The sequence below is a fragment of the Meriones unguiculatus genome, chromosome 14 (assembly GCF_030254825.1).
Source record: "Meriones unguiculatus strain TT.TT164.6M chromosome 14, Bangor_MerUng_6.1, whole genome shotgun sequence".
Taxonomy (NCBI): domain Eukaryota; kingdom Metazoa; phylum Chordata; class Mammalia; order Rodentia; family Muridae; genus Meriones; species Meriones unguiculatus.
The window spans coordinates 86,962,207-86,989,368 of NC_083361.1; the positions used below are offsets into that span (position 1 = coordinate 86,962,207).

A 27,162-nucleotide genomic window follows, 5' to 3' on the forward strand; every position below is an offset into this window, starting at 1 on the left:
AAACAGACAGTCTCTGCACATAGGTGGCCTTTCGCCTAAACCTACGGACAACCAGAATTCCAGAAATATGACCCAGGACTTGCAGCATTGAATTTTCTCCATCTATTGGCAAATGGGACGTGAAAGGCTGAGGGGTAGACTCTCCTGCCATGTCCCTGCTGTATTATGTCCTCACCAGATGGGCATTTGTGTTACCTTCTTGGCTCAGAAGGTGATTCAGAAATCTGCTCCCCTCACTATTAGTGAGTTTCACATATTTAAAATTAGCCATAAGCCTAATTTTTTATTTATTCCTCCTCTTAAAAATATCACTGACTTTCAGAATCTCTGTCACCTTAACTGGACCAAATGAGTTTCTCACAGTGAGTTCTCAGGTTTTCTTCATTCCCCAGACCTAAGCTTCTTTTTACCCCCTTGGAAAGATCCAAAGAAGGAGAGGCCCAGCCATTGTCCCTAGCTTGCTGTCCTCTTGTGGAAGAGGCCCAGCCACTGTCCCTAGCTTGCTGTCCTGTTGTGAGAGAGACAAGTATTCTGAGCTCCAATAGCAAAAGAACTGGCAGGGGCCTCAGTAGGAATGCCCACCTCCTGGCAGAGTGGGAAGGGCAATCTTCATAGAGGGGGTTAGCCTAGATCTCATTCTGAATGATTTCAGTATATGCAGAGTTTAACGCTTATCCCGTTTTCATGTCCAAACTAAGAGATGAAAGAAAGGTAGAAATATATCTCTGTGCACATGATGGCAGATAAAACAAAAATATGGGGAGCTATCCCATGATGAATATTCAGCTGAGGGGGATGCGTGCATGCCAGCCGAAGCTCCTCTCCCGATCCTCACTCCACTGAGACTCACGAGGAATTTATTGCTCATTTTAATCACACCCAGAGAATGAATTGGCAGGAATATTAGGCAGATAGACCCATCCTATATCTTTTATTTGCATATCCCACGACAGCATCACAAGCACAGTTCCTGTCTCTATATTTTCTCATTTGCTTCAGGGTAGCTGGGGATGTGGTGCTCCCCTGGGCCCACATTCCAGGCTGAGAGCCTGGGTGCTCCCACCAGACCTGAGTGTAGCGCAGGAGGGCTGGGTGAGGCACCAAGGAGGGGCTTCTCTTCCTCCCACGTGGTGCTCAGTGTCCCGTGTTCTCTGCTGCACATCTCAGCACAGTGCCTGTGTGGAGTCTCTGTAGCCTCCTGTGGGCCACGGGGGTGCTGAGAGCTCCACAGGAAGAAGCTTCTGTGCATGCTCTCCTCCCACCCCTTCACGAACTTGTTAAAATGGATTTGTGTGAGGAAGGAAGGATGGTATGGTAGGGACATGGCTTCCATGTTTTCACAAACACCCTTGATAAAGAAATAATCTCAAAGGCCTGCTCATTCCCCAGCTTTTTCCCCCTTATTTTGGTCCAGTTTCAGAGATCATGTACCAAGTTCCAATAAACTTTTTATCAATCAGATGTCCAACTGTTAACAGTTTAACATTTTATCACATGGTTGTGTGTGTCTGTGTATGGATAGATAGAATTGTGTGATTATACATGAAGTAAATTTTTCTTAATATTTTTAGATTATATTCATGGTGATTCTTACTGTCCTGTGTATGGGGATTTTGTTGCTTGCTTGCTTGCTTGCTTGCTTGTTTGTCTGTTTTAAAACAAGGACTTGAGGTGTTTATTTTGTCCTTTGATTTTGGTTTTGGTTTTTCGAGACAGGGTTTCTCTCTGTAGCCTTAGCTGTCCTGGAACTTTCTTTGTAGACCAGGCTGGCCTTGAACTCAGAACTCAGAGGTCTGTCTGCCTCTGCCTCCCGAGTGCACCACTGCCAACAGCTTTGTTTGTATTTTGGAGTTTGCTCTTTTCCTATAGTTAGGGATTAAACTCAGCCTCAGGAGCTCTGAGCATGTGCAGTACCACTGAGCAACACACTCAGCCCACAGTTTCTGACATGCTGTCAGCACAGTTCCAAAATCAAAATATCAAAAATCACTGATGTTAAATAACCTTCCCGTGCTAGTCAGGGTCTCCAGCTCCCAGTATTCTCTTTCCGAGGAAAGAAAGTCAGGAGTTCAAAGTTGGATTCAGTCATCATGTTCCTCCAAAAGGGACTGGTTTCTCAGTCTCTCCTTGTCTTTCATGATCTTCCATTGTCACAAGTACAGACTGTTAATCTTGTAGAATGTCCTTCATTTTGGGTTTTTCTACTGTTTCCTTCTGATTCAACTCATGGTATTTCTGGCCAGAACACCCTCTGGTGTTTATTTTCAATATTTTCCCTGTGTAGCCCAATACTAGAAACAAATAGAGCAAATTTGTGCTTTCAATTTCCTCTCCATAATTAGACCTTAAACACAGTGAGGATGGGGCTTCTCTCATCCCCGGGTCGGAGGTGAAGGCTCAGAGGCAGCCTTCTAGGGGGAACACTCTTCCCCTCAGCTGCAGACCTGGCTTGGAGCTACTTCTCTCTGTAGTCAGGACAGTGATGTGATCAGCCTTCATAGAACTGTGAGGATGGACTCACTGACCCCAGATCAGACAAGACCCATCACTGAGTGCCAAAAGTACACACTGAAAGTTTGCAGAGTGACAGGGTGTTCACGTCACAATGTCCAGGCCTCTCCCTGAAACACTAATTACAAAGGGGGACAGCAGTGGAGAAACTCAGCAGTTAACACTTTATCCGAGTGATGGAAGACCAGGGAGTCATGGGATTGTCAGCATCGCACACCCCAAATCTGAGAGCATCTAACTCATTTACTCACCGTAGCCACTTGCTTGCCCTTCTTCAGTTTGTCGTGGCCTGTCTCTGGACCGACCTAGCCATTTACAGAGACGTGGCAAGGTCAAAATCACATCCGTAAATTCAGGCCAGGTCTGTGGGTAGTAGGAGAGACAGAGCACCACCCCTGGCAGGATGGCTCTGCAGCCTGCAAAAGAAGGCCCAACCTCAACCAGGGCGGGGTTGACATGGGGAGGTCAGATTGTTAAATCATATCTCTAGCATAAATAGAGGAGGGACTGGAAAAGTAAAGCATGGACTCTGGAAGCTGACCTGCTGATACCAAGTCCAGTGGAACTGACAACCACCCTGTGGCCAGTCCTCTTCACGTGGAGTGTAACTTATGAGCTAGTCAGGAGGCTTTCAATTCCCTCCCCACCTTTCTCACCCGTAGTCCCCTGTTCCACTTGATTGGCATCCCTCAGCCTTTTTTATTTTTTGATGTACCTCAACAAGGCAGTTTCTTCGTGTTGGATACCTTGGATTCCTCTGCTGTCATCCTACCCCAGTCACCTTGTACCCTCTAGTCCCCTTTGCTGACCTTGTATGTAGTTCTTCCTATCACCACATGTCAGGGACTCGCAGAAGTCCCGATCGGAGCTGAGTTCAGACTGCGTTGGGAGTACATCCGAGGGCGCAGGAGTAGCCAGTGCCTCGGCCTCACCTCTCCAAGAGACTGTGAGAGCCTGGCTGACCTTCCTGTTCCTTGCTCACACCCTTGACAACCCCACTCTCGCCTGGGGACCACCAGCGCCACAGCTGCCCTCTCCTTACCAGCTTCATTGTCCGTCCTGTCCCTAAGGCATGCCCACTAATCAAGATGCTTGTCATATGCCTTCTACCCAAAGCCCTCCCTTGCAGCGCCACTCAGCCCTGCCACTCACCTCTGAGTGGAGCGAGCTTAGCTAGGCCTCCCAGCCCTTTCCTGTAAATGCACTCACAGCCAGGAGGAGTGCCATATTAAATCAAGACTGATGGAAACCAGGGGCTGTGATTATCCAGCCAAGATGCAGCATGGGAAGCTGGCCGCTCCCAGCTCCAGGTGAGAGTGTCTGAAGTTAATGGTACCTGGCTTTTATTAAGAGGCTGGTCATTCCCCACACCTGCTCTCCTGGCAGCCCCTTCTCAGGAACTCTCCGTCCAGCAACTTCTGCTCCTGTTGGCCCAACGTGCCATGACTTCAAACCCCACTAAAGCTGAGCCAGGAACTCAGTCCTGTAGCCTCTCCCCATGTGTGCCCTCCAGGAGCCAGCTGCAATAGCCAGCATCCATGGAGCCACCTGAGGTCCTCCAATTTCCTCCCCCAGACTGAACAGATGCATCAAATGTTTTCCTTCTGCGGGCTGGCTGGCTTGCTTTCTCTCTCTTTCTTTCTTTTTTCTTTCCTTTTCTTTTTTTCCTACTGACTAACTTTCCACAAGGCTGGGCTCAGGACAGATGCCTTTAAGAAGTAACTCATGCCTAGTATCAACAAGACCCAGTCCCTCGTAGTTTAAAACAATACAATTTAAAAGGTGCTTTGGGGGCTAGAGGGAGAGCTCAGTGGTTAAGAGCTCTTAGGAGCTCAGGCAGGTCCCAGCACCCACACTGGGTGGCTGGCAAGCCCCTGTGACTCCTGCTCCAGGGGATCTAGCACCTGCTTCTAGCCTTCGTGAATACCTGCATACTAACATAGACAAACAAACATATGTATCGCTAAAGGACAATAAAAGAATATTTTTAAAAAGGTGCTTTGGTACACCTTTTAGTACAGACTCTTCTATACCTTGGTAAAACAACAGAAAGCAATGCATTTGGCCTCACTTACCCCAGTGTAGCGCCTGCTTTTTAATTGTGTGTAAGATATGTGTATATAAATGCAGATTTGTGTATGTCGATGGTCATACCTCAATCAACAAAGTGGAATAAAAAGTTTCATTAGGCTTTGCCTGGCACAAGAAGAAAGGTATGTTCCGTTCCGTAAGGCCCCATAGATGAAAAAGACAGAGACAGAATTCCATGCCATGTAAGAAAAACTGGGGGCCAGAGATGGCTGCCACAAGTAGCCAAGCTGTCTCCAGAAAATGGACACTGTGGAGACAGCACATGTAGACTGAGGTTCCAAGAGAGGGCACCTCAGGAGGTGCTTCTGAGGGAGTGGACAGCCAAGTGGACTTGGTTCCTGGCCTCCCCTTAAGCCGGAACACCTCTTTCAGTATGTGGACCTCTACCTGTGATCGAATTAAACAAAAGGAATCCTGTACTTTATCTCCCCTCTTCTCCCCCAAAATCAGATTAGCCAGTTGATTACCAAATGGAGTAAAGGGAAGTAGTAGTTGTTTGTTTTGAGACAGGGTTTCTCTGTGTAGCCCTGGCTGTCCGCCAACTCCCACTGCAGACCAGGCTAGCCTTGAACTCACAGAAATCCACCTATCTCTGCCTCCCAGGTGCTGGGATTACAGTCATGTACCACCACTGCCTGGTGGGAAGTATTATTTATCTAATACCAAGGCTTGTATATAACTCAGAGTTAAAGTGCCTGCCTAGCATGAGCAAGAATCCTAGGCTCAGTCCCCACTCCTGGAAGGAAAAGAAAAGGAGTAGAGAAAAATGTGCTCAAATGCTTTATAAGGGTAGGTACTTCAAAGACCTCTAGGTCACTCTGACTACCATGTAATGCCTACCCACCCTTGCTGTATGCCAGGTTCTGCCAAGGGCTTAACTCATGGCTTCCTCAAGCATCCTGCAGGGTGGATGTGAGCACTGTCTCCATGTTACGGTGAGGGAACAAAGATTCAGGGAGGTTCGTACTCCTGCGGGTCACCAGCTCTTAAACGGAGGAGGTCACTGGAGTTCATATCTGACTCTAGAGAAGCTTGTTCACCCTGCCACTCAGCTGGTTCAGGTGAGCCGGAAGAGCCCACCTTCAGGTGGAGGGGACTCTGTACACTGAGGCACTGGGCAAGTGCTGGGTACAGTGCCTGGTACACAGCAGTCTCCTGGCAGTGTGTAAATGTGCCCAGCGTACCCTGGCAAGCCAGCTTCGCCTTCAGGCTCCTTTAGGATCTGTCCAACAAGTTGGCACCATTTCAGAGAGAGGGGAGAGAGTGTATCTTGTCAGCAGCACCTCCCAGCCCAGTGGGCCTGAGCACTACATGGGCTGGTGGGCAGGAGGAGGAAGAGGTAGATATATGGATGCAGTCGGCAGAGCCAGGTGATGTATGTGGCGCCTGAGGGAGCTGCACGGTGACACTCTGGATTCCAGCCGGCAAGCGTCACTCCACTGGGATCGGTGCCGAATTATTGCTCCATATGAAACCGAGGACTGATGGGAGCTTTCAGTTACAGACTGATAGCAACAGCCAAAATTGGATTGTTTGCTATTTATTTTTTTTAACTTCTGTCAAGGTCACTACTATAACAGGAAAACACTACCCAAGCAGCAGGTATTTTTCATCCACTCTGCCCGCAAGAACAATCTGCAGCCACAACTTTTGTGACAGGGCCTTACCTTGACAGTTCTTTCCCAAGAAAGATGCCCATGATGCCCATGCCTGGGGAGAAAAGCCACCTGAAGACCTGGCACTTGCTTCTCAGTTTAGGATCTGCCTGTTTTCGACTTAGTAAATACTTCCCCTTCAGGCCCACACCCTCAGCTCCCGATGCCCAGTCACCAGTTCTCCAGCCTCTTCCAATCCCCTGTGCCCCAGAAAGCCCCCACCCAAGCATTCCATATTTCCTGTATCTTCCTCCTTTCTGTCGACACCACCCTCTCTAGCTGTTAATTCTCTTTTTTGTGTCTATATTTTTACACACACTCACCATACACTGTGGCTGGGGCAGAGTCCATGCCAGAAACAGCCTGGAGTCCAGGCAGGCTTTCAGACGTTCGGCAAGCTTTTCCAGTAGTGTTTTTAGTGAGAGACACAGTAAGCACTTAGCGCTGTCAAACCATGAGGAGGTTGGTTCTGCCTGAGAACTGTTTGTAGTCAGGCCCTGCCACTTGTGCTTGTCCTAAACAGAGGGGCAAGGGATGACTTGAACCAACCTGCAGTGGTCATGAGCCAGAGCAGGGCCCCTGGGTCCGCAGCCTCGGCAGCTTTCCCCTCCACAGAGGGACAGATTAAACCAAGGTCCTGCTGAGGCCAACCTCCCTGAACCGTTTGCTCTTTTCCCCTCAGTACATGGAGAAGCAGAGAAAGCGTGAAGCAGAGGAGCGCCGCCGCTTCCCACTAGAGCAGCGATTGAAGGAACACATCATTGGTCAGGAGAGTGCCATCGCCACCGTTGGTGCTGGTAAGTCCTGTCGGCGGGAAATGGGCAGAGCGAGGTGCCCACCTTGCTGCCCCGAAGCCAGAGAGTGCCGTCTGTGGTCATAGTTATTGTTTGCTGGTACCGTCTGCCGGGCAGGCATTGTCTGCAGCCCTTGGCGTATTTTAAAGGTCCGTCAGTCCTAGAGCAGTCCTGTGAGAGGGCACATCAAATACCATTGAACAAAGGAATGATCAGCACCTAAAAATTTAGTCAAGGCTACTTCCCTGTGCTTAGAATTCAACTCTTGCCTTCATCTGGTCCACGGCCCCCATCTCCCACTTCTAAGCGGGACCCCTGAGACTCGGGTGATAGCTGAGCTAGAGCGGACTTCAGTTTCCATATGCCAGCCAGCTCAGGACTCGCTCCTAAACTTTGAGAATGGTCTGCCAGTGACTGCATGGCCGCATCTTATGGAAAATATCCCAAGAAATGCCTCTTCCCCGCTGGTGAAGGCCTCATTCCCACCCAGAGCCCCCCACCACCACCACCAAGCACAGCTCTCTCTAAAGGGATGTGTACAGTACGGGTTGCTGGAGGCAGGAGCCTCAGCTTCGCTCTACAACTCGGACCTGTGCCTGTTTTAGGGTGACTTGAGGCAGGTGAGGCAGGGAAGCAGTTGCTTGTGCCAGAGTAAAACTGGGAGGGGGAGCATCTCCCCTCAAGACAAGTGTTTCTCTTGGGATGTTCTGAGGACCAGCAGCCACAGTCTCGGGCCTCATTTACACCTGTGGAATCAGACCCTAGTTTTTATGTTTTTAACAGGCCCGTTAGGCTATCTGCCACTCAGCTAGTTTAAAACCCTCTATCCTAAACTGTCTGCCAGTCCCACTGGCTGGTCCCTCTAGTTTCTGAGCATCGTGTATCATTTCATGCTGCCCAGTGTATGTTCAGGACTCACTAGGCTCTGCTTACTAAGAAGGAATCCATCAGGCTTGAATCCAGGCTGCCCTCTTTGGGACATTCTGCAGATACATTAGGGAGTAACTAGAAAATAATGCAGTTACCCCAAGACACAATGAGCTAGGCCAGTCTTAGCTCCATCATCCTCATGTATCATGACTGCTCATGAGCCACTCACCAGGGGCCAGACTCCTTTAGCAGATGAGTGGAGCCTAGGAACCAAAGCTGCCATCCATATAAGTCAGAAGGCAACTCGCAGAGTCTTACAGATGCTGGGAAGAGCCACCACTTAGGCCCGTCTGCACCTGGATGCTCTTGGGTTCTAGTTATACACATCTCTCTGTAGCTGCTCCCTATGAGGTGTGAACCCCAGCTGAAGGCCTGATAGAACCCACTTCTTGGTGGAATCTCAAATCCACATGGACTGCTCTACAGCTGCCCTCACAAGGATTCAGCTTCTTACATACCCGTTTCCAGCAGGCTTACGCCTAACCTCTGACCTTCACCTCTCAGTAGCCCCTCAAGCCCCAAAGCCAAAAAGCTCCCCATAAATAGTTTTACATTTTCCTCTGTGTACCTCAATTCTTTGGCATCACTTTCTCTACCCTTATAGTAAGGTACCAAGACCAACACCCCATGACTCAAAAGCCCATGTTTCCCTGTGTGTACCACACACACAGCCTATTCCCTATCTCCAAGACGTTGTCTTGGCTTGAGTCCTGGACTCTTGAGGAAAAGCCCAGAGCTGGGGGTGGGGGGTCACCTATAACTGGGCACCCAGTCCCAGCTTGTCTCTTCCACGGCCCTGAGGTGCCTGTCTCAATGTCCTCCCTTGCAGTTGGCTCAGACGTGGTGATCTGTCAGAGTATGCACCCTGGGAACTCCCTTCCCTAAAGCCCCTCTTCTGTCTTGTGAACCCTGCATTAGGTCGGCAGTAAACTGGCTGCCAGAAAGGTCCCCTCCTTGTCCCATTGTATGTAGATTGGCCCTGCAATGATTCTGGTGACCCGACAGTACCCTTGGGGTTCATGTTGTACAGGCTGTGCCTCTGTTTTGCTTTCATTGGCTGTGCATCAGCCTCACTAAGGAGCGCTGCAGCTGTGATCACACTGAGAATGTCCTGCACCGTGTTCATTCCTGTGACCGGCTCCCAGAAGCTCTGGATCCCCAAAAGAAGGAATGAGAAGCCCAGTGGGCTAGTCACAGCATAAGGCACTTTCTGAGTCTGAACTTGTGGTAGGCAATCAGCACCCAGGACCTTGGGCCCTAGAACTCCAGCAGGCATAGGAGGGAGGGGCATATCTAGAGGCTATGTCAGGCCTCTCTGGATTCTCCAAGCTATGTTGCATGTGTGTTAGGGACTGTCTAGAGGGGGACAGAGACTGGCACCCCATGGGTACCGTGAGGCTGGGCAGCAAGAGGAGTGCTGCAGAATGAATTGATTTGATAAATGGCCATTTATTACCCTCACGAATTGGCTGAAACCAATTTCGGTCACATCAACCCCTGGTAAGTGCTGGGATATTGATTTGTGCAAAGTAATACAGTGAATTTATCAGTGTGATCCCCAGCTGCGGGGCTTCTAGCAAGGCTGGCGCACAGTTACTGTCTTACAAATGGAGGAACTAGAGCACCAGCCCCACAAACCTGACCCCATGGCTGCTCTTGTCTGTTAGGGTCACATGATCCAGCAGGCCAGCCTACAAACCACATGGGCATGGAAAGTGAGTTTCTTCTTCCAGAACCTAGAGCTGGTATTGGTCAAGTGATGGAAGCTGTCAGTCTTGGCAGGCAGACTTCCTGGAAGCTCAGAACAAGTACCGCTCACATTAGGAAGGCTGTCTGCTGAGCATATCGGAACAAGGCCTCCGTTCACTGGACTCCTAGATAGAAACATAGACATTTCCTTGGCTCCACCTTCCTTTCACCCCATACAGTTCAGGGATCACGTTCTGTCTTCCACGGTTCTCAAACCTAGCCTCGTTTCCTTTTCTGTACATTATTTACTCACCTCATTGCTGTGATAAAATCCTAACTGTAAATGTAAATACCTAAATGTAAAGAAAGAAAGTTTTATTTAAGTTCTTAGTTCAGGAGTACAGTCCATAATAGCAGGCGTCATGGTGACAGGGGCTTGAGGCAGGCAGTAACAGAGAGCAGTTAATGCCGGTGTTAGCTCTTCCTTTCTACTGAGTTTGACGCTCGTGTCCGTGGCATGGTGCCACCCACAGATGAGGTAGGTCTTCCCCCCATGGTTAACCTAAGCTAGATAACCCCTCACAGGTGTGCCCCGAGGCTTGTCACCTAGGTGAGTCTAAGACCTGTCAAGCTGACAATATGAACCATCACATCCCGATACTCTGATCTGGCCTTGTAGTAGCCTCCTTTCCTTCCCCGTGTGTTCCTGCTGAGCCAGAGTGATCTTTAGAAAGTACAAACCTAGGGCTGGAGAGATAGCCAGTGGTTAAGAGCGCTGGCTGCTCTTCCAGAAGACCCGGGTTCAATTCCCAGCACCAACATGGCAGCTCACAACTGTGTGTAACTCCAGTTCTAGAGGATCTGACACCCTCACACAGACATACATGCAGGCAAAACACCAATGCACATAAAATAATAATTTTTTTTTCAAAAGAAAGAAAATAAAACACAAATCTGAGTGCCACTCCCTTGTTGACGCTGTTGAGCGGTCTTTGTTGTTCTAACGTGGCAAATAGGGCCTGCTGCTGCCGCCTCCATCACTGCTGCCCTCTCAGCCTACAGCTGTTCTTCAGGACTTCCTGTAACCCGAGGGTCCAGCCCAGTCCCATACACCAGCTCAGGAGCAGTGGACTTCAGGCCCCGGTTCAGAGATAACCTGCGCGTGTTTGCATTGGCCGCTCCACTCAGAGTGGGTGCCGAGTGTCCGCAGCGGTAGATTCACGTGGGATGGTCCCTTGTCCGCCCTGTCGAGTGCGCTGAGGAGAAGAGGAGCTGCTGCGCTTGTCCTCTGGTAGCTCACAAGCATATTGGAAAGAGAGTGAGGTCATTAGTTACAGCCATACTCCTTGGCCTTTGACCTTCTGCATGAGCAGCAGGTTAGCCTGCACATACCTGGCAGCTTGAGAACTGTGACTGTGTAAAGACATGGGCGTCACAGAGTAGACTCTGACTCTCCTGCACTCCCTCTCACAACTCCGCCCTTCCACTGCACTTCTGCAGTCGGGCCTGCCCACATGCCCTTCCCCACATGCCCTTCCCCACATGCCTTCCAGTTCTCCCTGGACTCAGGGCCCTTTCCTGTGAGCACCTGTCATCCCATTAACGGTTTTTCTTTCAGACAGGACCTACCTTGTGTCAGCTGTTTCCTAGGGTTGGGCCACAGCTGTACAGAGGTTGATCAAAGCTGTACAAAGATAATGGAGTTTTTTAAAAATTACTTAGGGCTGGAGAGATGGCTAAGTGGTTAAGAGCACTTAAGTCTGTTCTTCCAGAGTGGTCCTAAGTTCAATTCCCAGCCACTACGTGGTGGCTCACAACCATCTATAATGTGATCTGATGCCCTCTTCTGGTGTGCAGACACACATGCATATAGAGTGCTCGTATACATAGAGATAGATAGATAGATAGATGAATAAATAAATAATAAATTTACTCTGAAAAATGATAATTTATTTATTTTACATGCATTGTTGTTTTGCCTAAATATATGTCATTGTGACAGTGTCATGCCTCCTGGAACTAGAGTTTCAGATAGTTGTGAACTGCCCAGTGGATGCTGGGAATTGAACATGGGTCCCCTGGAAGACCAGCTGGTGCTCTTAACCTCCGAGCCATCTCTCCACCCACCCCCACCCCCCTTTTTGAGGCAGGGTTTCTCCTTGTAGCCCTGGCTGCCCTGGAACTAGCTCCGTAGACCAGGCTGGTCTCAAACTCCAGAGATCCACCAGCCTCTGCCTCCTGAGCGCAAGGATTAAAGGCCTGCGCCACCACGGCCCAGCTGCAGAGCCCATGGTGATGCTGCTAGTGGACACTCAGCCACAGCATCGCTTTAAAGAGCTGGTTCCCCAGGAGATGCCACAGCATGGAACAGTTGTGTTTCCAGGCTTCTAGGTTACTTTGAAAATGCTCCCACAGGAGACCATTAAACTTATCAGGAGGGCCTGGAGAGATGACTCAGCGGTTAAGACTGTTGGCAACTCTTATGGAGGACCTGAGTTGTGTTCCCTGCACCCACGTTGGGTGGCTCACAACTGCCTCTAACTCCAGCTTCCGGGTCTGCCACCCTCTTCTGTCCTCCAGCTACCTGCATACATGCATACACACGTAAGTAAAAATAGATGTTAAAAGAACTTACCAACAAGTGTGAGTCGGCCGCCCCAGAACCTTCAGCTGGATGGAAGCAAAGTTTTGGGCAGAGAAGAGGCAGCTCTTTTCTTGCTTTGCATTTTCACATACCAGAGCCTTCCCAGAATGCCCTGTTGTACCTCGTGCTTCAAGCATCCAGTTACAAATGCTGTCCGCACTCCACACACCCAGCCCATCCAGAGCCCTCAGTCGTCATGACAGCATTCACCTCAGAGGGGCATCCAAGAACATGGCAAGAGCTTGTGTGCAGAAAGACTGCCTAAGGCTCCCTGAGGGCTGAGAAGAGACTCGCAGCCTCTCCCTGGAGTGACAGAGACAGCCACAGCACTGAGTCTCTCCCAGCCACGCTCTCTTCTGTAAAACGGGAGTTGGGAAATCGGCCTTCCTTTTCGCAATCCCAGAAATACCAAGAATTGATTTGGTTAACAAACATTAAACCAGTAAGAGGCTAGTCTCAAGGATCCCTAAGAAATTAGAGTGCCCAGCACCTGTCCCCCTAGAACAGAGTCAGGTTGGGGCACTCTCTCCCCTGGATATAAGGGCACAGGTAGGAGAAACCCCTTACGTTGGTTCTCCATGTCTGGTTCCTAGCTTCTTCCTGTATGAAGCAGGGATAATATATATTCTTGAGGTTATTACATTGTTGAGAAAGATATTTAGTCACCTGACACTGGGCCAAGTGATGGTGGCTCACAGCTATATGTCCAGCACTCAGGAGGCAGAGGCAAGAAGATCTCTGAGTTCCACCAGTCTGGCCTCCTCAAGAAACCCTGTCTCAAAAACCATAAAAAATAAATTTAAAAAGCCAGGTGCAGTGGTGCACTTCTTTAATCCCAGCACTCAGGGAGGCACAGCTAAGTGGATCTCTATAAGTTCGAGGCCAGCCTGGTCTAGATAGATAGATAGATGGAATATTAAAATGCTAGCATTGGCTGCCATCATCGCGTCATTGCTACCCATCACCATCACCCTAATCATTGTCCCACTCTTGGCAGCCTGTCTTCATGCTTTCCTAACCATGAACTCACTTTATCTTCATGAGGAGCTGAGAGCACCTGGACCTGTGTGTCCATTTTAGAAGTGAAGAAAACAAGACTAAAAAGGAATAGGTGTTTTCCGTAGTCAGCCAACTAGGAAGTGGCAGGAGGCAAGACTCAAGCAACTCCTGTTAACTCATCACCTCACCACACTGCTCTGAAATGAGTCCTGCCAGAGAGCTGATCGGCTCGAGCATTATGGTGGCTTGAATCTTGAACACTTGGTACAGATGCAGGACTGGCCGTGGCCAGCAGAAAGCATCTGGGGAGGGACAGGACAGGGCGAGATGTGCCCTAGCGCAGCGTGTGGGTGGGCGTCGAGGAGCCTGACTGGAACCTGCAGAGCTGGAGTCTGTGGCGTGAGTGCTGAGCCGCTCGTGCAGGAGGCCCCAGCACTGTGGAGAGCCACGAGCAGCAGTGAGGACGGGGCTAGGGCGCGGAGTGCTGCATGGCTGAGGCTGCCAGACTGGAAGACGGCAAAGACAAAGTTCCAAACCTGAGTTTGGACTGCGAGAGCGGCCTCCCTTTGCTGTGTATAGTCCTGACAGAGGGCAGGCTCAGGGGTCAGCCACAGTGGGGGAAAGCCCTGCTCTTCTGGCTGTGTTCCTGTGGACCTGAGCAGATTCCCTAACGTCTGTTACATGTTCTCATTTATGAAGCAGGGATCCAGTTCCCTGTCTGCCTTGCCTCATATAAGCATAATGAGGCAGCGTGACATTGCTGATACAGAGGCTCTTCATAACCACAAAGCTAGAAGTGAGTTGCGCATGTGCCGAGCCACGTCGAGAGCACCAGCACTATGGCCACATGCGTATCAGCCCTCTCAGCTGTCCATCTGCCTAACCTAAAGCCTAGCCCGACAGGACCCTCCAGGCTCCCCAGCCCGAGTCCTCAGCCGCTGGACCAGCCACACACACCCTAGGGCTCGCCTGCCCCAGTTTTCCTAGCTGCCTTCATTTTTCATTCTGTCGGACTCCATCTGCTTGGCCGTTTTTCTCTTCAGATATTATTAGAAATATCCAGAGTTATAATTGTTTAATGGTTGGCATTTCGCCTATTTCGCAGGGACCCCAGAGCAGGCCCACCCCAGACTCATGCCCTGGGTCTGGCAGAATTGACCAAGGACAGCTGTGCAGTGGAGTCTGCCTGGCCTTATAAAGAGCTCTCTCCCAGGTGCATTATTAGAAAGGAAGGGGAAAGATGGCCCCAGGCGTAATTCAATTCTGCATTCTCCATGGTGTTTTTTTGTGCTGCACAGCCCAGCAATGTGCAGCTCTCAATGGGCTAGGATGCTACCCCAAAGAAGAGCCAAGAGCAGAACCTCATAAACATGATAGCCTGCCTAAGGGGGCCATTCCACCTGTCTGAGTGATGCCGGGTTCTTCTGCCTCTCCAGGCACACAAGCCTAAACCTGCTTCAGGCTATGCAGATTCTTCACTCTGCCAACCTCTGGAAGAGTGTGGCTCTTTCCTGCTGACTCCATCAGCCCGCCCACACACACACACACATACACACACGCACACACACGCACGCACACACACACACACTTGTTCACACATAGCACCCACAAGGTCTCAACTCCTGCTGATTTACTGCCTGAACTTGTTCCCAAATACCCTTAGCCCTAGCTCCTTGTTTCTGTCGGCACCAGGGACTCCTGCTTAGACATGGTTGGCGTTTCCTCCGCTATCCCTGCCTTTCAGGTGCACGAGGTCTCTGAGTACCTCTTCTAGTCAGGCCGTTCAGAGAAGCCCAGCCAGTTAGTTAGAGAAGATCCAGGCTTCAGCCCAGAAGAGAAATGAGACCGTTTCCACAAGCTCTTCTCAGAGAGCAGCTTCTGGCAGCACAGGTGGCGAGCCTGTGTTCATGAGCTTGTCCTCTTTCCATCTGTTTCTAGGTGAGGAAGAAGACAGGAATAGGGCTAATGCCTCAGACAGGTGGCCCAGACCCAGGCTGCTCCTACCTGCCTCTCGTGTTCGTCCCTCTCCCCTCCGCCACTGCTCCAGACTGTCAGCCCTGTGATCTGTCAAAAGCCCTGCAGCTGCTTTGCATAACATTTGGGAGCTTGACTCCTCCAGATTGGCAGATAGCCCCTAAGACTGTTGACTTCTTCCCCACTGAGGACGTTTTCAGGCCTTGTCCTCTTATTTTTCTGTGACATTCTGAGGACCAGACCAGACTCACTTTCTATCTGCAGACAGACCCTGACATTGCACAGTGCCCTGTCCTGTTCTGCTCCTAACCACTGTTTCCATTAGTGCAAGCCAGATCCGTCTCACTTCTTAAAGTGGCTATATTGTGTGTGGAGTTTTTGTTTGTTTGTTTGTTTGTTTGTTTGTTGGGTTGTTGTTGTTTGTAAAGTTTTGGAAAAGAAGCAGCTCTTAACATCTACCAGCTATCTGACTTAAACAAGTCTCTTTATCTGTTGCCTCTGTTTCCTGCTTCAGATAATGGAGTTAAAAGTCCTTTCCTTCAGTGCTTCTGTGCGTCTTGAATAAACACCGTGCTGGACCTAGTGTACAGGACATTCAATTAATGACTCTTCTTATGGTCCTGCCTCATTCCATTCCCTTCTTCTCCACTTGTAGCCTCATTCTCCCACGCTGTAGCCGAGACTCCCTTTCCTCACCTTCTTGCATAGCCCTTGACCACTACTTCCTCTTGAACAAGAGCCTCAAGAAACCTCGTACACATTTGTCCTACTTATTCCTCGCCCCTAGCCCTCCAGGAGCCATAGTTAGCAGAGATGGACCCCAAGCTCTACGCTACCCATGAATGGCTTACAGAAAATGCTTTTGCCTGTTTCCACTTCGTAAACCACATGTCGGAAAAGACCTTGGTTTCCCCAAATGAGAAAGAACCCAAATCTTACACCTCCCTAGATCCTTGGGTATCAGCATAAAATTCTCTACTATTTTCCCAGGTGAGTAGAGGAGTGACCAGCGAGAGTTAATGTTCCCCTCAGATTCTCCTTTACCAAGCCCCCACCCCCTTCACCTCCATTCACCATCCACCCGCCTCTCGGTTTCCCTGGCAACGCTGAGTGCTCATCCTGGAAAACTTTATCCGAAATCTGCTCTGGGCAGCTTTCCAAATCCATGCTAACCTGATTAGGTGTCTCTAGGGGCCTTGCCAGCTAATCAGATTAGGCAGCACTAATGGTAGTGAGGACTTTGAGTGGGCGCAGAGCAGTAAAACATATTGTATACTTAGTGATAATTATCCTGCCTTTTGTGTCATTGATTTATCTGTCTCCCTCCCCATCCCGTGTTGTGTGCTTGGCCGTAGCGATCCGAAGGAAGGAGAATGGCTGGTACGATGAGGAGCACCCTCTAGTCTTCCTCTTCTTGGGATCATCTGGAATAGGTAATCGTGGGCAGATGAGCAGCTGGGGCAGGGGAGCTAGAGAGGCCTCTGGCCTGAGCCCGACAGCTCCAGAAACAGCTGCCGCAGGCCACAGCGCCACCAAGAGCAAGACCTGGGCTTCTTAATCATGTGCCATCCTGTCATGGTGCGCGGGTGAATGTGCCTGCTCCACAGGCCATTGGAACCTGTTATCCCTGGCCCAGGTTCTGCATCCCCATAGGCCCACCCCTGGGGACAACTGAACCACCTTCACTGCCTGGCACACCAGCTGTGCTCAGGGTAGCCTACCTCTGAGGGGCTCAGGAAAGCCCCTGTGCACGGTGCACAGCAGAACTGATTGGAGTGGGATCGTGGATGCTTTTCTAGTCAGTTGGCCTGAATCTCTGCCTCTCCACTCCTACCTCCCTCATGGTCTTGATGGGTATCGTGGTATAGCCACTGCCTCTTCCCCTCCCGGCACCTTCATGGGCCTGACTTTCCTCATATCCCAAAAAGGTTGATAACCCTGACCATGAAGTTCTGTGTACCACATAGTGGCTTTACCATCATTCCAGATGGCCCTTCCAAACTACCACTTTGGAGTTGTGCTCTTTGTCACAAGATCTGTGCAGCCAGTGGAAGGTACTCTGGCCTTTTCTTGGCCTGAGGTTCCAAAGTCTAGCAGAATTGCTGGGCCACACTATTTAAGAGAGATTCAAAGCCTGAGGCAGGGAGTCAGGGCACTCCTAGAAGAGATGAGGTTTGTGCTAAGCTTCAAAGGATGAGTTAGATTATGAACCCTCCTGCCCATCTCCACTCTTAGGGTGCTGCGACAGAAAAAGTCCTTGGTTTCATCACAAGAAAATTGGGAGGAAATGTAGACTCTCATTGTGGTCTCAGCTTCACCATTTATTCCTTGGGTCACGTTAGGGGAGTTTCTAAATGTTAGCTGCCTATCCATAAATGAAGTATTTGTCAGTGTCCATGTATTCCTAGTGTTCTTTTAATTTTTTGAGACAGGCTCTTTTTACATAGTCCTGGCTGCCTTGGAACTCACTCTGTAGAGCCTCCTGCCTCTGCCTTCTGGGTGCTGGGATCAAAGATGTCCACCACCATGCCCATCCCTAGTGTTCTTTCACTCCAAAAATTGTCATCTGGTCCTGACCCAACCCATTTCCCTTACTCCTAGGGAAAACGGAACTGGCCAAGCAGACAGCCAAGTATATGCACAAAGATGCCAAAAAGGTAAGGAATTGGGACCGAGGTCTAATCTGCAAGCCAAGGAAACCTTGCCATTCGTTCTTGTCCTGAAATCTAAGCAGCAGCCAATCAAAAATCTGGGCCCTGGCCCCAAAAGCAGGTCTCAGCTCTAGCCAGGAATTGCTTTAGGAATTAACCTTTTCATGCCTTGGTTTCTTCAGCTATGAAATAGAAATGATCATCTTTAGCCTACCTGAGTCAGGGCTCTTGGGGGAACTAGATGCAATTCATTCACACATTGCCGAGCACCCTGTCCTTACCAAGCATCTTTGCTGGGTGTACTTACAGCTAATATCGTGAGCTCAGGCTAGCTAGGTGTCCTAGGCAGGCAGAGCTGTGCCACAGGGAACCTTGGAGGCTACTGAAGAAAACAAGTCAGAACTCCATGGTGTCTGCTGCTTCTTCAAGCGTGTGCCTCCAACTGGGACTGCCACTCTGCTTCTTCCCGTAGCCTAGAGCCACAGATTCTCCCCAGCTCTAGTTACCCACATCTGGCTTTAAAGGCCTTAGATGACAGGAGATGCTTCTGAGAAAACAGTCCTTGATGACTCACTATGAAACACTCAGTGAAAGCTAAATACCTTCCTCATTTGCCCCTGAAGGTTTTCCAAGACTCCAGTGTGCTTTCCTGGTTTCATGGACATCTTCCCCCTTCCCCACCACCCAGAGGCAAAGAAGGACTGTTTAGGCTCCTTCCAGCCAAGTAGTCCCAGCATATCGGGGTCCTGAACTCCTGGTTTTCGCCCTTGCCACCTCCCTCGGGATCCTTCGATCCCTAGAGACAAGGAAGACCAGCTGTGTGAGCCCCTTTTGTAGAGCAACTTGCAGAGGACTCTTAACCTACCTGTCTCTGCCAGTAGCTGTGCTCAACCTCTTCCAGACCCACTGCAGACCCGCTAGGCAGGCAGGCAGGCAAGAAGTGTGTGGCATGCTAATGTGCACCAACCGAAACAGGGGCTTTAGACAATTCATCAGGTTGGCAGCGATTGAAACAATTAGCACTCTGGAAAGGGCCATAAACTAGCAAGACTATTAGGAAAGATGCAGTTACGGGCAGGAACCACCTGATTAGGGATGAAGAATTCTGAGTGGTTTAATTTTAATACTGTCAGAAAGGTTAATATTTAATTACAAATTATAATCTCCTTATCCGTGCTCTCTTAATGTGTCTTCATCCACACTGGCTGTAGGAGGGCAGTGTCTGCTAACTCACTGCTCCGAGAAGACAGGCCCTCGTAAAGGACTGGTGGTGCAGGTGCTGTCTCTCAATGGGAGACAGGGTTCCCACCCCTGCCCCCCAGAGGGTGTCCCACGGGTGCACACCTCCCACGGAAGGCCAGCAGCCCCGTCCCTGCACCGCACTGCTGCGTGACAACACGGGGCGGCACCGAGCCCTGAAACCCCAGACCTTGACTCTGGTTCCAGTTGTCTTCTAGCCCTGAGTAGCTCCTTTCCCACAAAAACTGGCTTTCTTGCCTCTAGTCCCATGTCTGAGGCTGGGGCTAGACAGCATTAGCTCAGTCAGGCTTCGGCACCCTGTCACGCGCTGCTGTGTCACCTTCGCCTGTCCTAGCAATGCCCGCCTGCTGTGCACGCTCACGTGAGCCTGTGAGGAGCTTAGCACACTGCGGACTTCGTCTGCTTTCTAGTTGAGGGGGCTGGAGCTCTGGAGTGGCAGAAGGGTTACCCACGGCCATTGCTAGGGAGGTTGAGCCCAGAGTCCAGCCTTCCACTCTTCTCAGCACCATCATTGTTAGCTGCTCTCAGTGAGGATAGAAACATGTCAATTCTTCTGTTTCACAGAGTAAGATAAGATGCATAACAGGCCCCTCAAAACACTTCCTTACTAAATCATATGTGGTTCTATAAAACCTTGGGCCAACTCATTACAGAATACCTTTACATGGACATTGTCTGGTCATGGGACAGTCATGTCTGAAGCATGCCTTCAAAATCCAAGAGAACGCTACACTGTAAACTGATGAGCCAGTGTTGGGTTTGAGCTGGCTGTCACATAAGCCCATCACCAGTGAGAGTACTCTTCCTGTGCCTCCCAAGATGGCTCAGGAAGTGAACTAAGCTCCAGCCTGGGAGTCTGGGGCCGCCTCTGGTCTGGCTCTCAGCAGATCCATTCGTGAGCTTATTGGTTTCCCTCCCCCTCAGCTTCTGTACTATTTCTCCCCAATTAGACAGCCCTGTTAACTCATCAGAAGTTTTTGTTCTGTGACATCATCATCATAAGGTCAGGTTACTAGAGCCCAAAAGACTTTCAGGTGTTAGTGAAACTTGAACTGTGGTGACAGGTTAAGAACAAGTCTGTGAGTCTCCAGTGTGGAGCTGGCTGGGACTCTGTTTTGTCAGTTTTCTAAGTAGTATGTAAAATATTAACTTCAACTACTCATTATACTGCATGTTACCCATAATGCACAGTCGGTACATGTTGGATGTGACCATAGTTTTGTTTCCTCACTGTACATAACCCTAAGTTAAAGTCACATGAAACCAAAAAGACTCCAGCCAAGAACATCAAGCCTAAAAACTTGTCCAAACCACTTACCAAGACTCTAGACTAACTGGGGTGAGGTCACTTGCCATAGAAAGCACTGCTCTATCCTCTCTGGAGCCTATGACAGTCCCTTTGGAGCACAAACCTCCGAGCCCTTCACATGAAGACCACTGAGCTGTTGAAGGGCAGTACTTGTCATGACCAAAAATCAGCGAAGCCTGCATGACCTTGGACAAGTCTATGGCTTGTTTCTTCATTTCCTGCTTACCACAGGCTTGTATGTACTCCAAGCCATTTAGCAGCTTCCTCAGAACATTGCCAGGCATGTAGTAAGCATAGCCAATGTCAACTATTAGCATCAGGCATGTGTCTGTGACTCTTCAAGATTTTTGTTCCCTCTGGTCAGCACTCTGAACTTTGCCACAGTTGTCTTGTACCTTTCCAGAAGCTTCTCTGAATGAGCTGCTGAGAGACTCTCGTGGAAGTGCTGCTTGTGCCCCATTACCTGAGAGCAGTCCCTGCCCGCCACATAGCCTTAATAATAGCCTTTCTAAGCCCTTCCTACGTATTTGCCTAGGTCTCTCCTCAGACCCCCACAGAGGCAAGCAGAAGAGCCTGGTGTTGTACAGGGAAAACCTGGCTTGAGGGCTGAAGCCACAGTCAGTGGAAGAACTGGGGCCAGCCGCCTGGCTCCTACCCTAAGCTCCTCCCTCTAGCCTGTACCTGTGTGCAGTGACAGGATGGACAACTAGGACCACTTTGCTGAGTGGCTGCCTGAACAGTGGCCTGGCTAGAACACAACTGTAATGCCTCTTTCTGAGTGTCCTGGTGCCATGATGCCCACAGCTCTTGGGAGCAGCAGTACAGTGCATTCTACAAGAGCTCAGTAAACAGAGAGGAGCAGAATTTCTTGATAGCCAGGTAGACACATGCCCTCAGAACTGCAGGTATCCATGACAAGGAAGGGGTTCTCTGCCTGTGTTGAATCCACACGCTAGCTCCTCTTTCCCTGGCATTAACTGTGGCCTTCTCCCTAAGAGACTTCTGGGAAATCACCTGCATGACCATGGTGTAAAGAGGAGACTTGCAGGCTCATCACATTTTAAGAAAAATGTAAAATAATAGCTGTGCTCTAGAGGAAAAAACAAGAAGACATATGCTTCCCACAGCCTTGCAAAGTTGAGGAGCACTGTGCAGCCCCACCGTCTGCCCATCACCTCTACGCTGTGGTGCTGACCCTGACATGCCTGCCCCACTCAGACTGCCAAACCGCCGCTTCTTGAGAACAAGGACTTTAGTGCTGGGCACACGTGGAACACCCTCTGGGGAAGCGAGGGGGGAGCTGGGAACTGTAGGTAATGTGTTGATGAGAACTGTAGAAGCTGCCCGAGGGAAGGGACATCCTGAATCATATTTAGAAGGTCAGAGATGTGATTTGGCCTTATTGAGGTAGAAAATGAAAGTGTCCTGTGGGGAAGTGACTGGGTAGAGAAGGCAGAGACTAGGGAAAATGTGGGGTGAGGCTGTGACACATCTGGAGGCCTAGGACAGTCGAGGGCTCTGGCCTGGGCCCTTCCCTTGCCTCCTATCTCACACGGACAAACCTCGTGCTTGTTTCCATGCAGGGCTTCATCCGGCTGGACATGTCTGAGTTCCAGGAGCGACATGAGGTGAGGTAATCCTCAGGGAAGTGTGCTTCCAGGGGCCTGTTGTCATAGCTACATGGTGTTTGATATGACTTGTCACTTGAGCCTTTGGCTTCCAGTAATTGCAACAGCCCTGGGATTTGTCCTTCGGTGGTGGTATGGGGGAGGGGCTTAACATGCGTAGTAGGGTTCTGGTGTGTTCTACATTGCTCTGAAGAAAGTGATCTCCCGTCATGGCAGAACTTCTGACCTGTCGCTGACTGACTGTCCTTGGTGGGACTGGACCTCTTACTACTGTATGCGGCCATCTTCCCACACTGGCCCTGTACTGTAGGAAAAAACACAAAAAGACCTTTCTTTACACCAGGTAGCCAAGTTTATCGGGTCTCCACCAGGCTACATCGGCCATGAAGAGGGTGGCCAGCTAACCAAGAAGCTGAAACAGTGCCCAAATGCAGTAGTCCTCTTCGATGAAGTAGACAAGGCCCATCCAGATGTGCTCACCATCATGCTGCAGCTGTTTGATGAGGTAAAAGCAGGCTGGGCCAAGCCGTAATGGGGCTGTGAGCTGTAGGAACCTAGGGCCACAGCCTGTCTGTGATTGGTCTTGTTGCCGGCTCCTCCATGTATGCTCAGTTACTTGGAAAATGTGACTCCATTTCCTGTCTGGGCAGGGCCCAGTAGAGGCACCTGAAGGGAAACCAGCTAGATTTCATGCCTTCCCAGGCTGCCTTCTCGAGGGTAGAGGTGAGAAAAACAGGAATTTTAGTTCTAGTCCTGCTCCTAACTGCCTTTTGACCTTAGCAAGTTGTGTGTGTGTATGTGTGTATGTGTGTGTGTGTGTAGCCCACAGAGGCCAGAAAGGGCATCGGATCCTTTAGGGCTGGAGTTACAGATAATAAGTGCCATATGGCTGCTGGGAATCAAACCTAGATCCTCTGGACAAGCAGCCAGTGCTCTTAACTGAAACATCTCTCCAAGCCTGCACTAACTCTTTTTAAATGCAGACCACATTATTACTGATGAAGTGGTATTACAGGGGTTCATTGTGTCCATCTCCTTACAAATTGGGCAGTCCCTCTACTAGTCAAGGTGGGCTATAAATGAGAACTTGCTTTCTCTGTCTGATGTCTACCCACCTCCAGTAAAGATTTAACACACGGAGCTGGAGAGATGGATCTGCAGTTAAGGGCACTGGCTGCTCTTCCAGAAAACCCAGGTTCACTTCCCAGCACCCACTGCGCAGCTCACAGCTGTCTGTAACTCCAACATCTGACACCCTCACAAACATATCCATACAGGCAAAACACTAAAGCACATAAAATAAAATTAAAAAATAAATAAATGATTTAGCAAACATTGGTGGTCACTGTGATAGCCATAGCCAGGTCGAGGTTAGCTCATTTTTTTATAAAGGAAAACACCAAAATTCAGAGATGGTATAAATGATAACTGAAGAGCTAAAGAGCTTCTGTGTAAATCCCAGGAGTGGAGTGTAGATTCATGTGATCCCAGAGCTAGCTCTCTATACCTTGTCTCCTTGCACCCGAGTGCTACTTACCCTCAAGCAGACGATATAGCCTCAGCTTGCTCTGGGGTCCCTTCCCTGCCAGGAGAATGTGAGGAGCAAGGGCTGAGTGGAGATGGCCTCTTCAAGAGGCCACTTTTACTAGCTCACACCAAGTGCCGGGTGGGATCTGGCCCACTTTTGTCTTTGTTCCCTGTAGTTTTGGGGAAATGAGGATTTGCCTTGCTTCTATGCCACATGAGGCACAGGGAGATACTCTCCAAAATAACAATTAGGCATTAAGTCACAGGTTCCAAATGTCCCCAGCAGCTGCAACAGCCTTCCCACCAGGCCCAGTGTTCTTAGCCTTTTCACCGGGTGTGCTGGCACCTCCCCAGTGATCTGACCTGCAGAGGAAGAAAAGACCAGGCTAACAGAGCACCCACATTTAGTTACACCTGTATTCTAAGCCTCCCCCTCTAGGCCTGTTGGTGGGATTCAGGTGCTCAACTGTGACACCTACCCACTGAGCTACCTAGGAAGCACATAGACAGGGAGCAGGGTAATAGTGGGAGGCTTTGCACTGTGTGTGCTACCACACATCTCAGCCGCAGAGTGACACTGAGTGAGAGGTGGTTAAAGTAGGGAGGCCATTCCAAAGCTTGCAGGGCCATCTAGGGCCCAAGGATGTCAGTCTGCAAGGAAGCGGCCAAGAGGCAGCCCAGCTCAGGAGGTGACCTGGCAGCCTGTTTGGCCTCTGGCCTTCCTGCAGATTCCTCTGGTGGCCTTCTTAGCCCCAATATAGCTAAGGCAACTGCTGACAGCCTGCCCACTTGGAACATGCTAATGACCTCTCGGGAAAGCCAGACTGAAGACCTTGTAGGAAGCTGATGCTAATTCTGGGCTGATGCTACAGCACGCAGCCCAGCCTGCTGGTTAGTGATGCTCTTGTTGCCACCGACCAAAGCCGCAGTCTGAGTTTACTCAGTCAGATTTCGGCACACGTGATCCTTGTGGATGGGCCCTTGACTTGTGCACGCCTGCCATTCCCTAAACCCACCAAGCCAGAAAACACTGTCAACCAACTGCAATTTTTATTTCATCTGTTTGTTGTGGATTTTTGGGTTTCTCTTATGTAGCCTAAACTGTTCTGGCTGTCCTGGAACTTTCTTTATAGACCAGGCTGGTCTCAAAACTCAGAGACCCACCTGCCTCTGCCTCCAGGGTGCTGTGTTTAAAGGTGTGCGCCCCGTGTGTTTATGAGGGCTGGAAGGAAAGGCTGACACACCATGGCTCCCGGAGTCTACATGCTTCACTAGTGTTGTCATTCAGAAAGCAGGAGCAGAGCGCTGCGGAGAAGGCAGCCACATGAGGTGCCGCTAGGGAGGCCGCTCAGAGGTAGAGCGCTGCTTAAAGCGGGCAAAGGATACAGATTTATCCTACAGGGGATAAGGAACATTTGAAAAACCTTTAAGCAACAGAGTCGGGTATTCCCTTTACAGAGACCCTGAGAGCAGGTCTGCAAAGGAAGGGCCTAACAGGAGGAGGCCCAGTGAGGAGACAGCTGAAGAATCCATCTGTAGCTGCAGCAGCCTGACCTAAAGCAAGTTCATGGGATGCAGAGAACCCCTAGACATTTGCCTTTGAGGAGAGAGATATGCCCCGTGAGCCAGTTTCTAGGCTGAGTAACAAATGGCTGAGCCATGAGCTGAAGCAAGGAAATCTGCAGGTCAAGTAGCAGACACAGATGGGAAGTCGTGATTGCTAAGAATGTGTCCATGGGCCAGCCCATGGGTACGTTAGAATTTAGGATAGTCTGGCCAAAAGCTAGAATTCGTGATTCCTACAGCACAGTGGCTAACAGAAGCCTCAAAGGTGATGTCACCTCTCAAGGCAAGCAGGGTTTTGGGGCAGTGAAGGATTAACCTTTGAGCCCAGCACAGAAAAAGTTCAAAGAGGGAGTCACTGCAGTGACAGGCAGTCCGTGGAGTCTATTTGTGAGGCATTGTGCAGGGCAGGGAGGCACAGCCTGTGGTGGTCCTGACGAGCTGAGTAGACAGAATGCCTGAGGAAGGTGCTCTGCTGGGAGACTTAACGTGCAGCCGTTACAGGGGCTCGTGATCCAGACTTTGGGGTGACGGAAGTCCCTAGGCCCTGAAAGGCCTGTCCTCCCAGCCCTGCAGGCAGAAAGTCAAGACCTTCACCAAAGCACCGTGCACATTGGGGTATTTCCAGTGGAAACAGCCCAGAGTACAAGTCCCAGGAAAGCCTGGTCCTTCGGGCTCTTACCGTCAGAGACTCATAAGAACCCTGACCCTTAGCACTGGCACAGCAGACTGGTGGCTTATCCGCCGAGGGTGAGAATGGCACCCCAGCTGGAGAGCTAACAAGGACGGTTCTGTCTTTGGGCCTATCTTAATTGCCAAGAAAACTGAGATGTGAGTACTAAAAGTCGCCCTTGGGGTCAGTTATGCCGTGCACCTGCTCCCCAGGCCACCTGGAATCATCCTGAGGCCTGCTTAGGAGCAGAGTTTTGGTCTCTCATATTGAAATTGCTGCCGGGTTATTGCTATGTCCAGGACATGCGTGGACCCAGTCCTCGGAGGTGAGCGAGGAAGGCCAGTGTGGAACACACATGATGCTGTGTGCACACACTTGGGTCATGGCACAGGAGCACCCAGACTTGGCTCCAAGTTCAAGCTGTCCCCATAATGATTCTGTTGTGTTAGGGCTGGTGAGCAAAGAGCTATGAGCAACAACTGAAGGGCTGAGCCTGCTTCCATGTTCCCACCCCAAGCAGTGATAAGCATGGTGACCCTCCAAGATGTGGGGTGTCATGCCCCTTTAGAATTCATGCTTTCTTGGAGGCCTATGCCAAAGGCCAAGCAAAACAAGCCTGGAAAACATGCCCAGCACTCGGGATTCTTGCTAGAAGCAAAGACTAGCCCTGATTTAGCCCGGTGCCATCAGGGAAGGGGAAAGAAAGTGTGACGTAAGAATGGTGATAGGTTTAGTCTGGGGCAGGAACCCACCATGGTTGAGTGATCTGTCCCCAGGGCCATGGTCTGTAGCCCTGACAACCCCAGGCAGGGGTTAGCTCCCTCTCCCTCACACTGTCTTTAGTAAAGAGCAAAGGATACAAACTAAGTTTGTCCTAGGAGAAAAGCCATTTAGAGTGAGGCCCTTACTGTGCTCTCTAGCTTGGTGCAGAGGGGAAGGCATCGCTCTGGGCTCAGTTTGTCTCTGTTGTCCTGTATTCTAGCTGCAAGCCTATGAGCATGCTGCTAGTCTCTGAGCTTGAGTTCTCTGTGGTTGTAAGGATCAAGCAGTTAGCAAGTGAGACTGGCCCCAGACCCCGAATAGCCTGGCCTCTACCCAGAGGAGCTCCGTCCTGGCAGATGGGTGGAGTAAGCACTGTGGTTCCAGTGCAGTGCCCTGCCTGTGTGCACTCTGCCTCTCCATTGGTTCCTCTCAGTAGGCCCTGCTTGCTGCTATCCATTGTTGGTGTACGGAGACCGTGGGGCTTGCCGTATGCTGCACTTTT

General features: G+C 50.2%; 1 protein-coding gene and 1 long non-coding RNA gene across 2 annotated transcripts in view; one reads left to right on the forward strand and one right to left on the reverse strand.

Moving 5' to 3' along the window:
- Clpb (ClpB family mitochondrial disaggregase) overlaps window positions 1-27,162 on the forward strand; it is a 122,744-nt gene that overhangs the window by 85,897 nt on the left and 9,685 nt on the right. The window contains exons 7-11 of the mRNA XM_021640970.2: window positions 6,940-7,054; window positions 16,643-16,720; window positions 17,889-17,944; window positions 22,091-22,135; window positions 22,479-22,640. Of these exons, the coding sequence (XP_021496645.1) occupies window positions 6,940-7,054; window positions 16,643-16,720; window positions 17,889-17,944; window positions 22,091-22,135; window positions 22,479-22,640 (456 nt within the window). The remainder of the gene's footprint in view (window positions 1-6,939; window positions 7,055-16,642; window positions 16,721-17,888; window positions 17,945-22,090; window positions 22,136-22,478; window positions 22,641-27,162) is intronic.
- On the reverse strand, window positions 10,057-12,667 carry LOC132647275 (uncharacterized). Its single transcript, XR_009585648.1, has 3 exons — window positions 12,306-12,667; window positions 11,300-11,354; window positions 10,057-10,965 (listed from the first exon to the last, which is right to left on the reverse strand). It is a non-coding gene; the product is annotated as an uncharacterized LOC132647275 (long non-coding RNA).